General features: G+C 51.7%; 1 protein-coding gene across 2 annotated transcripts in view; it reads right to left on the bottom strand.

Annotated features, from left to right (window-relative positions):
• Positions 1 to 13295, bottom strand: part of TSPAN18 (tetraspanin 18) — a 184849-nt gene that overhangs the window by 32218 nt on the left and 139336 nt on the right. Inside the window, exon 3 of one of the 2 annotated variants that reach the window (XM_012001357.1) lies at positions 1515 to 1591. The exons of the other annotated variant lie outside the window; for it this stretch is intronic. Coding sequence (XP_011856747.1) covers positions 1515 to 1534 — 20 coding nt within the window. The 5' untranslated portion in view covers positions 1535 to 1591. The remainder of the gene's footprint in view (positions 1 to 1514; positions 1592 to 13295) is intronic. 2 annotated transcript variants of the gene reach the window in all.

Genomic DNA, 13295 nt, shown 5'->3' with positions numbered 1-13295 from the left:
GTTTTGGAGCAATTAAACCACCCCCAGGTGATGACCTTGTTTCTTGGGTTGTTCAGAATCTCTAGACACCAGGTCTGTATGACTTTGCAGAACAAAAATGAACATTCTATTTGGTGCATAAAATTCTTTAAATCCTGGGGCTCAGAGGGATGAAATGCAAGAGTCAGCATCACAGACAAGCTTGACTTAGTGGGAATTCCACTCCCCACGTGCACCTGGAAAGCACTGGAGAGCAGTTTAGGTGCTGTGATTCCCTGTCTTTCCATGTGGTATCTGCCTCAGGATCTGCTGTGTGGATCCTGTGGTCTGAAGGCTCATGTGCCTGTCACAGCAACCCTCATCTGGCCATGGGAAGGGCCTATGCTTACAGATGGGTGTCTAATACAACATGACCCTCAGATGCAGCCAACTGTTTCGTGTATAACAAAACGAGGCGTTTAAGGATGCTATGGTTTGAATGTGTGTCCCCTCTGAAAGTCATGTTGAAACTTAACACTCAATGTAATACGATGAAGAGGTGAGGCCTTTAAGAGGTGATCAGATTGCAAGGGCTCTGCCCTCATGACTGGATCAATCCACTCATGGATTAATGGGTTATCATGGGAGTGGGTTGGTTATCCCGAGAGTGGGTCTGTTATAAAAGTCACTTTGGCATGCTCAGCCCCCTCGCCAAGTGATGCCCTGCACCACCTTGGAACTCTGCAGAGTCCCCCGGCAGCAAGATGAACTTCATCAGGTGCAGGTGCTTGACCTTGGACTTCCCAGCCTCCAGAACTGTAAGAAATAAATGCCTCGTCTTTATAAATTATCCAGTCTCCGGTATTCAGTTACAGCAATAGAAAACACACTAATACAAAGGGTTTCAAGGGAACTTCAGGTAAACTTCTGACACTACTGTTTGTGTAAGTGCTGCCTTAGATCCAGCTCTTGTGTAACTTACATCACCAGCATATCAATAAAAGAAGTTCTTAATCGTCAAAGGTTGGGAGGCACGATCTAGCCCAATACCCTCATTTTAGAAATGAGAAAACTGAGGCTGAGAGAGGGAAAAGGAGCTTGGCCAAGTTCCAAAACCAATTAATTAGTCATGGATATGAGCTTGGAAGCCCAGCCCCGTGCCTTGTGGATACACCACATACTCTATGTACTCCTTATTTATTTTGGGAGCATGCATCTGCCTTTATTAGAATGCATATTTCATAAAGGCAAGGACTTGTTTTGTTCACTGGCTTATTTCTAGTGTCTGGAGCAGTGCCTGGCACATAGTGGGTTCTCAATTATATATCTCGATGAATAAATGAATGAATGTATAGTGGAAAAAGAGCAAAAAGAGACAGTGGAGTCCGCAAATCAGAGAAATACACAAAGCCAAGTCTGAAAGAGAGGGACAGACCGAAGGAGACAGACAGACAGACAGACAGGCAGATCAGAAAGGATCAGACTGGAGATGGAACAGTGTCAGGTGATGGGGCAGAGGTATGCTGAGAAAGGAGAGGCAATTGCCAATGTGTCACCTGGGCAGTTCTTCAGGCATCAGCAGGACAGAATCTCCCGTCAGCAAGGCTTGTGTATATTTCTTTTATCGGCCCAGCTTGTCCAATAAGAGAAAATATTCAATTACCACAGGAAGTCAATAAGGAGCAGCCCCATGAAAGAAGCTGCTTATGAAAACCCGCCCTCCAGATACACACACTCGGGGCAAGTGTCCTGCTAATCTGGGCCCATTAGAGCTCATGAAAAGCTCTGAGCACCTGGGGCCACTCCAGCGGGGGAGTGGCCTTCTGCCCAGATGGCAGCTCCTGGGTGCCTCTGCAGGTGCTGCCTTGGAAGGCACATCTTTAAGAGACTTGCAGATTCTAGCATGGGCTTCATGTGTGCTGACACGGCTGCATGAGGCTGATGGCCTGGGAGGAGATGATGGGTGTGAGTAACCTGCATCCCTGGCTGCCACCCAGGCATCCACAACAGTACCTCAGCAGAGAGAGTGCCAGCAGGGCCCTGTTCATCAACTTCCTCCCCTAAAGCCCAGACTCCCAGGAGAAAGAGATTTGATGCTGGGAAGTGTTTCTTGGCTTTGCATAAGGATTTGCGAGAAGGTTCCTTCAGAGGGCCAGCTCCCAGCAGTGGAAATGAGGGTTCGATTTCAGAAGTCAAACAGGCCCATATGGAGACTCCTGTTCTATCACTCCTGCGGGGAATTCCACAGCCAGCCCCTGCTCAAACCTTGGGTTAGAGGACGGTCCCAGGAAGACCTGGGACCTGGGGAAGCCTGGGCTGTAGGGGTATTCCTAGGGAAGGAAAGGGGAGATATCCACGCCTATTTAAAATCCCTCCCATTCAAGTACAAGCCTGCCTGGGGTCAGTGAAGGGGTGGTGGGTGAAAGATTCCTCCCCATTTACCCATCCCTCCCTTCCTCCCTCAACCCACACTCACCCACCTACCATCCACTCAGTAGACATACACTGAGTTGCTACAATGTGCCAGGGGCTGTGCCAGGAAGTGCAAGGTGCAAATAAGCATGGACACACAGGTGAGTGGTGGTGGTGATGGTGGTGGTAGCTTGGAGGAGACAAGGAAGCAGATAACAGCAGTGCTGGGGGGCCCACAGTGGGGAGGACTGACTCCACCGGCATAACTCTGGGCACAGGGGAGAGGAATCGTGGGGAAGGGGATGGCAAAGGTTAGTCTTGGGGGAATCCGGAGGTAGAGATGGGAAGATGGAAAGGCAGGAGAAAGGGCCTCCCTCCTGAGACATGGCCACAGCCCCAGGAGCTGGCACCCCTATTTGGCCTAAACATACATAAGTGACAGGCCCTTCAACTGCCTGTCCCATCTGTGTGCACCAGCTTCAGGCACTCCGTGCACTTGGGGTACAGTGCTGACATGCGTGAGCTCATGAAATGCTCAGAACAACCCTATGAAGTAGGTATTACCCCATCATCCCCGCAGTACGATGGGGAAACTGAGTCCAATGGGAAAACAGGGAGAATTGACTTGTCCAGTGTCACACTGTTGGGAAGTGATAGGGCTGGAATCCACACTCAGGGGTCAGACTCAAAAGTGGCTTTTATAGAAAGTGCTTTCTCTTCCTGTGTGATCACAGTGAATCCTCACAACAGCCCGCGAGGCAGGCTACCGCAGGTGCACTGGGGTCAGTGAAGGGGTGGTGGGTGAAAGATTCCTTCCCATGTACCCATCCTTCCCTTCCTCCCTCAACCCACCCACTCACCCATCTACCATCCACTGAGTAGACGTACATTGGCACGTACTATGTGCTAGGGGCAGCGCCAGGGAGCGCAAGGTGCAAATAAGCATGGGCACACAGGTGAGTGGTTTTTACAGAAGGAAACTGAGACTTGGAGATATCAGTGACAAGGCCGAGCATCCTTGGGAGATTTCAAGCTGTTTCCTGCTTTGTAGCTCAGGGCATGTACCCCATGCCCAGCCCCAGGGCTCAGGGAAGCAAGGACGGGGTAATGGTTTCCTCCCGCTTCTCTTCTTCTCCTGCTCCATCCCAGTCCTGGTGCCCTATATCATCATTCCTTACCTCATCTCCCTCTGGACATTGAGGCTGAGATGAGCAGCATGGGTGACAGAGGCCAACCCAGAGACAAGGAGGAGGTGCTGAACTCTGGGGGTATGTCTGGCAGTTGCCTGCCTCCTCCCCACCAGGGGGCTCCAGCCCCTTTGAATGCTGTCCCCTGGCCGGGAATGGGCTCGCCCCTTGTGGTGTCCCAACTTCCCTGAACTAACCTCATTTCCCTTTTTCTCTTTGTCCTCCGTGAGCCCCTGTCCCATTGACTGGCTCATTTGTCCTGGAAGAGGACAGCCCAGTGACACCATGCTCACCCCATCACTGACGCTTCTGCAGAGGCTGGGTTGGTTTCTGCCTTGGCCAGCTCCCTGGAGACCCTGGGAAAGTCACCCCCCTCTCCAAGGTGCTAGGTTCTCCTCGGAAAACTGTGATGATGAATTTGGAAGCCAAAGGTGGTTGTAAGAATTCACAGTACCATGGGAGCTATTATGATCAACACATCAGATACTGGAAATAAGTGGATGCCCAGCCCACATTCACCAGTTATGAATGGAGCAGGGTGTGGGGGGAAAAGCTATGGACACATGGCTTGGGTAGCAGGGATACAAACATCTTTCCCCTAAACAGACCCAAATTCAAATGAATTGCCACAATTTTGTGATCACTGAGCCTAATAACTACTAGGATTGAGGGTTTACCATGTACCAGACTCCGCTATACCTTTCTCCTACCTGTCCTCTTATTTAATCCTTACCTAGGAGGTAGGTACTGCTATTAACCCATTTTACAGATGAGGAAACTGAATCTTGGGCAGGGTAATTAACTCACCTGAGCTTATTTACCTGGCTAGCAAAACATGGCTATGATTCAGCCCCAAGTCAGCTAGACCCCAAACCAGAGCTCCTGATACGACACCTATCTGTGGGGCGTGGCACCAGAGAGAGGAAGCGCCATGCCCCAGTCTCCAAAGTCTCCAGCCCAGTGCTGCCCTTCCCTGAACCAGGCAGCCAGGCACAGAGGCCCAGGAAGTTGGCTAGACTCCTTCCCTGAGCCAGCTGGAGGCCCTGGGGGATGGCCCAGGCTAGCCATCCCTTGACAGATGGGAGCCCCGAGGCCCAGAAAGGCGCAGAGATGGGACCGAGGTCACGCAGTGCCTTGGGGCTTTCCTCGGCGGACCCCTGCCCGGGCCAGACAGCTTTATTAATCTCGCCCCTCCTGTTGCCCAGATGGCGGCTCAGCCCCATCTGCATGGAGCAGGGGCTCAGGAGGGGCTCTCTGATTAAGAAGAACAGCTCAGTTCATAAATCACTCGTTTTACTTTCACTCCCCCCAGCCCCCAGGCATGCTTTCTGGAGAGAAGGAAAGGAGGCAGCTGGACAAGAGAGACGGAGAAGCCCCCAGTGGAGGAAGCAAACGAAGGTCTGGGCTGGTGCAGGGCTGAGAAAGGGCTTGCATGTACCCTGGCCAGGAGAGGGCGCTGTGGCCAAGGGCAGAGCCTCAGAGGACCCTATGTTCCCCTGCAACTGGGTTCCCACTAGTGGGGGATCTGCCTGTGCCAGCCACAAGCCTGAGCCAAACACCTCACCTCTGGAGCCTCGCCTCCACATCTGGGAGGTGGGGATGCTCAGAGCTAACTTCTAAGATCCTTTCCAGGAGGATGCAAGGGGATGATGAAGGTGAAAGCACTTGACAGGCTGCACATCCCGTTCCCTCCTTCCTGCGCTCCCGGCACCAAGAGTGCCAGCCCTGGGCTTGGTCCAAGGCATAGGGACCAAGGGCTGCCCTTCCTCAAGGACTCACTCAAGTCTAGTGAGACAATCACCGCAGTCCCTACTTGGAGAGAAGTGTTACTGGCCACATTAACCAAGTGTCCTGGGCTTGCCAGGCAAGATACAAAAATGAAACCCTGACTACCAGGGTGAGACTGGGGTAGGGAGAGCCTAGAATCAGGGAGGCCATGTGGGGAGGACCAGGACAGGGTCAGCATTTACTGAGGCCTGATGATAACACAAGGCAATGTATTATGGGCGTTCACTTAAAATGATCTCACTTGATCCTCCAAAAAGCTCTACAAAGTAGACGGTATTATCATCATTCCCCTTTAGGGATGACGAAACTAAAGCTCCATGGGGCTAGAAAGGTCCCAGAGCTGGGAAGAGATGGAGCTGGGATTTGTAGCCAGGTTTTGCTGGACTGCAAACCCACATCTTTTCCTTGGTCAGGATGCCGGCCTGAGGCCTGGAAGACTAACAATGATTCTTGCCATCAGGTTCAAGGCTGATGGGGAGGACTTATTTGCTCACTGGCTGTGCCTGCTGGGCCTCATCCCAAGACAGACGGTCTCATAAACAAGCAATTGGCCTGAGATCCTGGCGTGCCTGGTGCTGGCACCAACATGGGGACATGGTCACAGCTGAGCGGGGGATAAAATCTAATTAGGCTCCTGAGGGGCGGGTGCCTTGAGGGTTAACCAGGAGCACAGCCTGCTGTGGATGCAATTGGATCCTAAATGACAGGCTCCCCTGCCCCCCCAGCTCATGGAGCTGTGAATGTCAAGGCGGCACAGAGCATCTGCAGGCTCTGGGAAGGACCCTTCTCTAGTCTGTGAGTTGAGTCAGGCTGGGCACCCTGTCCCTGCCACCAGCCCTTTCTTCTGTCCCATGTAGAACTCCCACAGGGCCATCAGAGAATCATCGAAGAAGGAAGCATCTTAGTGAGGGTTGTCTCCAACTCCTCATTTCACACTGCGGGAGCTGAGGCCCAGAGAGGGACAGGCTCTTGCCCAGAGTCACACAGCATGGCTAGAACGAGGACCTCCTGACATGAAGCCCGCTGCTCTTCCCAGCAATTGAGGCAGCCTCCCAGGGCTTACACCTGCACGTAGGTAACTCCTGAATGCTTTATACACGTATGTCATCAGACCCTCCCAACTACACTGTGAGGTGAGCAGTCATGTCTTACAGATGAGGAGACTGAGGCTCACTAGCCTGAAGTCACACAGTAAGCTGGAGGACCTGCTGGGACAAAATAAGGTTTTGGCTTATTATCTCCTGGCTCTTCTGCCCTGGCCGTCTTCCAGAGGACTCGGAGTCCCCAAACCCCAGGGTGACCCTCACACAATCCATGCCTGCCATCCCCCATAGACTGGGGCTGGACTTAAGCCACAGAAGGTGCCAGTCCCAGAAACAGGTCGGGGGTCCCTCTGCCTGTCTTAGGCACTAGACATTGCACTGAGACCACCTGTTTGCAAAGGCCTCTGCGGACAAAGCTCTTCACCCTCTTTCAGGGACTGTTACTTTGCCACTTTGTCAGAAGGCAAGGCAACCTGGGAAACCCACACAGTTTGAACTTGGGGGGAGCACAGAAGCGCAGAGGTCACTCTGTTTGTCAGGAAGAGTGTTTGGCCTGAGCGTCCACCTCCAACAGCCAAGAGTAGTTGAAGCAGGCCAAGCAAACAAGTCCGGGGGCCTGGGAGGGATGGTGCGGGTCAGAGTGAAGCCACCAACTCTGCTCAGGATGCCCACCCACACCCTGTCCTTCGAGCCCAGCTGAGCCCTCCAGGAAAGGTGCCCGATCTGGGGAAAGGCACGTGCCAGGAGGAGAGAAGCAGACATCCAGGTGTGGCAGGGAAATCCCAGTTCTGGGAGATGGTGTAAGCACCAGGGGAACAGAAGGAAGGCTGACTCAGCCTGCTGTGGGGAGAGCAGACAGCCCCACAGCCTCCCACAGCCTTGGGGAAGGGGCTGTAGGCACAAGCGGGCAGATGGCCTGGCTGCTTCCATGGGGTTCAGAGAGCGTTCCCTCGGTGGCCTCCCTGGGTAGCCAAAGAACAAGCTTCCTCCAATCAACCATTATTCTTGTGGTAATTCACACCATAACACTCTTGATTCATTCGCTCCTGCCTACGTTTGTGCTTTTGTTCATTCCCCATTTAGTGAGATACTTGGCCTTTGCAGGAGCCCTACTTGCCAGAAAGAATGGAAGGAGTGACCCCTAGACCTGAGGGATCAGCCAGCAGCAGCCTCTGAAGCTCCTCTGATGATGGATAACTGCTCTGGCTGCTCCGAAGCGTCCCTGTGTCCTAGTCCCTCAGGAACCCCCCATACACACACATGGGCTTACGGCCACAGCAGTCTCCAATCCTCACCGCGTCCCCTGCCCAGCCTTGCATAAGCCAGAGCTTCTGGCAGCACCTGCTCTGGCTCCACCTGGACTGAGTCTTGTTTCTCATCCTCCAGGCTGCCTCCCTGAAGGTTTTCGGAAACTTCATGCTAACCAGAGCCTGGGTTTCCACAGCTCTTTCTGTATATCTGGCCTTGAACTAAAGGCATACAGGTCCTTACAAGAATCTAGAGGGTGTGTCCACTCTCCACTGACCTGTGATTGAACTGGGCTCAGAGACGGTGTGCAACCTACCTCACATCATTCAGCCAGGCTGCAAAAGCCATCTGGCCTGACTCCAAAGCACAGCACCTAGCCCCTTAACAAGGATCTCGCACATCTACCCCCACCCTTCGGCAGTCTGATGAGGCCTCTGGACCCCACTTAAATATAATACATAAGATTAAAAAGGAAACCAATTATATTGAAATATAGCTATCAAAAACATTATCTTGGGGGACAGGGTCCCTGTTGCCCAGGTTGGAATGCAGTGGCATGATCATGGCTCACTGCAGCCTCCAACTTCTGGGCTCAAGGAATCCTCCCACCTCAGCCTCTCAAGTAGCTGGAACTCCAGATGCATGCCACCATGCCCAGCTAATTTTTTCTCTTTTTGTAGAAATAGGGTCTCCCTATGACACCCAGGCTGGTCTCGAACTCCGGGGCTTGAGCAATTGCCTGCCTTGGCCTCCCAAAGTGCTGGGATTACAGGTGTGAGCCACTGTGCACAACCAAAATACTTCCTAAAAAGCAAATTTGGAATAGGATAATACAAGTGCTTTTTTTTATGAACATGCAAAACTCAAGATCTAGTGAGGATCTAATAACTATCATCATTTTAAGAAATTCCCAGCAATTTTTAGGTAATTTGAAAATATGCACTTAGATCTATTGATGACAAAGTCACAAGTACTGCTAACAGTACTGTGGTTTGTTGCTTGTGTTTAAAATGGAAGAAAATACTCATTTTCAGTGAAATGTTAAAGTGAAGATATGTTTCTCAAAGTTCACCAATCCCTTGAGTTCTACGGAATCCATAGACCCCAGAATGAGAACATCATTTGGCCTTGAAGGTAATGGCTCAGCCCATCTGTCTTAGCAGTCCAATCTGCCACTCAATGATTCCCATCCTTCCCCTAAATCATCCTTCTCCTCAGCCCCAGCTCTCAGCAGAGGGAAAAAAAGCTTGCAGCAGAAGCAAATGGGACCATGTGAGCAGGAAAGAGGGTGGGGATCAAAACCCTAAACTCCGTGGAAAGAGCATGTGGGGCAGGACCGTGGCCATCTTCCTGCCTAGGGAAGGCCCAGCCATTCTGGGTCATGGGGAGAACAGGGAGCCAGCTAGCATGGGAAAAGTCCCTGGGAGCTTGCTAACCCTCAGACCTCTGGGACTTGGCCCTAAGATTTGGGTTCTGCAGGCTCAATGAAGGCCCACAAGTCTCTCCTTTTCTCATATCCCTGGAAGGTCTACAAAGTTAGCTTCAGAGACCTCAAGATGAGAAGGACCCTGAGGTTTATCTAGGGTCCAAGGCTCCAAGTATGCTGAAAATTATGGTCCCCAAATCTGGGGTGACATACAAGTCATCAGCTAATGGCCCATCTGCCAGTCAAACCCACAAGGAATCCTTCCAGGTCATTCCTAGCAGCCAGAGCCCAGGTTCCCTGACATCAACCCATGTGGGCTTTGGCTCTTGGCCTCTGCCCTTTCCTCTTCTAGGCAGCCCAAACTGGATGGTTGATGCCACCGGCCTCCTGCTGGGGCCAGTCAGCATGTGTCTGGAATGAAGACTTTATTCTCTGGAAACCCTCCTGCCTCCAGAGAGAGCCTGGGACTGGGGTGTGAGGCAGCAGCGGTTTTTTCTGCTTACCCAGAGGTCTGTGGTGGGGAATGGAATGTAGGGAAAGAGGTGCTGTGAGCCTGGCTGGGTCCTGTGACTGGGTGGGACTCTGGGATGTCCACCTCAGCCCTGAAATCACCTTCAAGGAGCAGGGTTTACATGGGGACCAGGGGGACCTTGTAGGACTGGCCTCATCCTCTTGGGCCCACTTCCTAAAGGGGGTGCCCCCAGGACCAAGGGTGAGAGAAACAGGCCATCTGCATTAATCCATTCTTACACTGCTAGAGAGAAATACCTGAGATGAGTAATTTATAAAGAGGTTTAACTGACTCTCAGTTCCGCATGGCTAGGGAGGCCTCAGGTAACTTACAATCATGGTGGAAGGCACCTCTTCACTGGGCGGCAGGAGAGAGAGGTGAGTGTGAGCGCAGGAAAAACTAACATTTATAAAACCATCAGATCCCGTGAGAATGCACTCACTACCATGAGGACAACATGGTGGAAACTGCTCCCATAATCCAATTACTTTCCTCCCTCAACATGTGGGGATTACAATTCAAGATGAGATTTGGGTGGAGACACAGCCAAACTATATCATCATCCTTGTGGTTTTCTGGTGCATCCGTCCCACCTGGGTCTCAAAGTTGCCTTGGAATTCAAATCCTGGACATGGAGCTGAGCTAGAAAGTAGCTTAGAGGTTACCCACATTCTACAGCTCAGGAGACTGTCCAGAGGCGAGGGGATTGGCCCAGAGGCTCATAGCAAAATCAGAGCTGAATGGTGGCTCCCAGCCTGGGTGCTCCTGGCCACACACTGGGCAACCTCCAAATGTAGCCCAAGCCAAGCCTAGCCCCAGGGACAGGTGACTGTGGACTCGCTGCTGTTGAACCTTCTCTACCAGATTATAAACGCTTTGGCGATCAGGTCTGTTTCTCCCACTTCCTCTGAGTCCCTTCAGAGAATACAGGGGGTACTAGATGGTGCCCCCCAATAAGGATTCAGTCATTCTAACAATACCATCAATGTAATAACTGCTCCTGCTTCATGTGTGCCAGGAACCATACTAAGCACTTTCCAACATCACCTGAAAGTGGGTGAACTATTCCTGAGTTACCCAGGGGTAAACTGAGGCTCAGAGAAGGTGTGTAAGCTTCCCATGCCAGCTGGTGAGGGAAGAACAGGGGCTCAGATGCCAGAAGACACGTGGCTGCTAAGGGCCAGGGCACCTGCCGGCTGATGGGCACTCAGAGGGCAGAAGCAAGTGGTGAAGAGGAGGAGTTGGCAGCCCTGAGTCCTGGGTTTGAGTCAAGACCCTGAAAACTTGGGCAAAGCCTGCCCTCTCTCTGACTCTCAGTTTCTGCTGCTTTTCACAGTCAAGCCTCAGAGTGGGGCAGGAGCCCCCTCACCTCCTCCCCATTGGCCCTCCCTTCCCACATTGCATCCCCCCCCAGGGCCTGGAGCTCCAAAAAAGACCCTTTGAAAGACAATAATCCATCCCAAAATATGCAGGGCTGTTGCTGGGACAACCTGGCCCACCACACTGCCCAGATTTAAATATTTAATGGCTTCACGGGTATTAAGGGGGCCTGGGAACTGGGAGGGAAAGGGCACAGTTCTGAGCCAGGGGTGAGGGACGGGGGAGCCCTGGATATTCCTGCCAGCACAGTCTCACTCCCACCCCTACCCCAGCAGAAAAGGGCGCAGGGAGCTTCCAGCTTTCCTTGGTGCGCTTAGTGTCAGACAGGATAAAGCAGGTGGTATTTGGAACCCAGGGAGTGGGTAAGACACAGAATTCCACACTGGGGCTATGGCAAGGGTCAGGAGAGGGGAAAGGGGGGTCCCAGGGGGAGTTTTCGTTTTGCAGGTGAACACAGGAAACTTACTTTTACCTCCTAAATGCCGACTGTGCAGTGGACACTGTGCTAAGTTCTTACATTATCTCCTTTGAACCCCACTATAGTCTATGAGACAGGCACATTATTATTCCCAGTTGACAGCTGAGAACACTGGGGTCAGAGAGATGAAGTGACTCACCCAAGGCTATACCACTCTGAGGAGCGCCAAAGCCAGTGCTCTTTGAGTACAGCCAGCATGTATGAAGCACTTTCTATAGGCCAGGCACTGTGTTAAGGACGTTGCATGTTCTAATTCACTTGGCTCTTGCAATGTCCCTATGAAGTAGGCATTGCCACCCCCATTTTACAGATGTGGAAATTGAGGCCCCGAGAGGGGAAGTAGGAGCCAAGATCATAGATTGGGGCATGGGGCAGGGGCCCTGGATTCAAGCCTCAGCAGTCAATTCCAGAGCTGAGGCTCTTATTAGCCAAAATTTAGGAAGTCAGATAATAAAAAATAAAAATCAAATCTAAAATCCTTTTTTACTCTGGTACTTTGTCCAAGTCCTCCCCAGTTGGTTAGGACAGCAAGAGGAAATTCTTCCAACAACTTCATAAAGAAGATGAGTCAGCCGGAGTTCTGGCTCCGGCCTCTTGCTCTATACACAGAGACACGTGCAAACAAACCCACACAGACAACACAGACCCAGGCACACAGACCAGCTGTGGATGCAGACCAAACACTTACGTGCACATACTGATATGGCCACTGATCACTTTCTTGCGTGAACGAACCTAACTATAGTGTCATGAAAAAGACATCGAAAGTCATTTGGCCAATGCCTCTGTGAATATCAAAACTGTTTCTTGACAGCCAAACTGACCTTACTCTTAAAGATCTTTAGGAAGCAGGGCAGCTCCCACAACCTTATTCCCACGTCTCCTCCTTAAGTGGGAAGTCCTTCCTGGCATCTAACCAGATTCCTTCCTCCTTTACATGAATCACAAAACAGCTCCCTGCATCAATGTTCTGCTTCACAGCCCCCAAAGCCCTCCATGCTTATGTCCTTGCTTGATCCCCGTAACCGTCCAGCAAAGACAGCACAGCAGAGACGATTCTATTTCACTGAGAGTGGGGCCCAGAGAAGTTAAGCAGCTTGCCTGAGATGACACAGCCGTATTGGAGCCGTGCTTGCTTGGGATGAACTAAGTGCTGTACATTTGATTTTACTGCTATTGATATCACAGCCCCTTCAACTATCCCAGGCTGCCATCAGTGTCCCATCAATTTCACTTTGTCTGCTCCTCTCTGCAATGAACTTTCTCAGCTCTCAGCCTGTATCCAGTAAAGAGACTTTGCTGGTCTTGTGTCACGTCTCCTCCTGCCTGAATAATGCTCATGTGCAGTGTGAAGGAGAGGTCTCTCAGAACTCAAGGGCCTGAAGCTCCCAGAAGCTTCCAGATCCAGAGGCAACAGGTGTCTTCCGGTCCCAGGGAGGGCAAGTTTCCTGAACTTCGAAGGCAGGCAGACAGTGGAGGCCTCCCTTCCTTCTCACAGCATCCTCCAGCTCCAAGGCAGGCTTCCCCCAACCCCCAGGGCCCAGGAACTGTCATCAGAGCAGAAATCAAGCCCAGCCCTGGGCCTCACTCCACAGGGCATCTGCCCCATTGATATTTGCTTGGTAATAAATACTGGAGACAGAGGGTCTTCTCAGGGCAACTGCAATTGATTCTAGTCACCTGGCCCGAATTAGGGGCGGCCACAACCCCTTCCCATAAGAGGAATGACTACAGGTACTCAGAGCTCAAATTATGGAGGGCTAACAACCGGAAGACAGAGAGACCGTGACAGAAGCGCCCTGCATGGCTGAGAAAAGACTGCAAGGAAATGAATCAAAGAGAGAACCCGAGGCTTGGGCCTGAG

The sequence above is a fragment of the Mandrillus leucophaeus genome, unplaced genomic scaffold, assembly GCF_000951045.1.
Source record: "Mandrillus leucophaeus isolate KB7577 unplaced genomic scaffold, Mleu.le_1.0 Scaffold66, whole genome shotgun sequence".
Lineage (NCBI taxonomy): Eukaryota > Metazoa > Chordata > Mammalia > Primates > Cercopithecidae > Mandrillus > Mandrillus leucophaeus.
The sequence above is the reverse complement of the archived record's forward strand: the minus strand, read 5'-3'. Positions and strand labels throughout refer to the sequence as shown.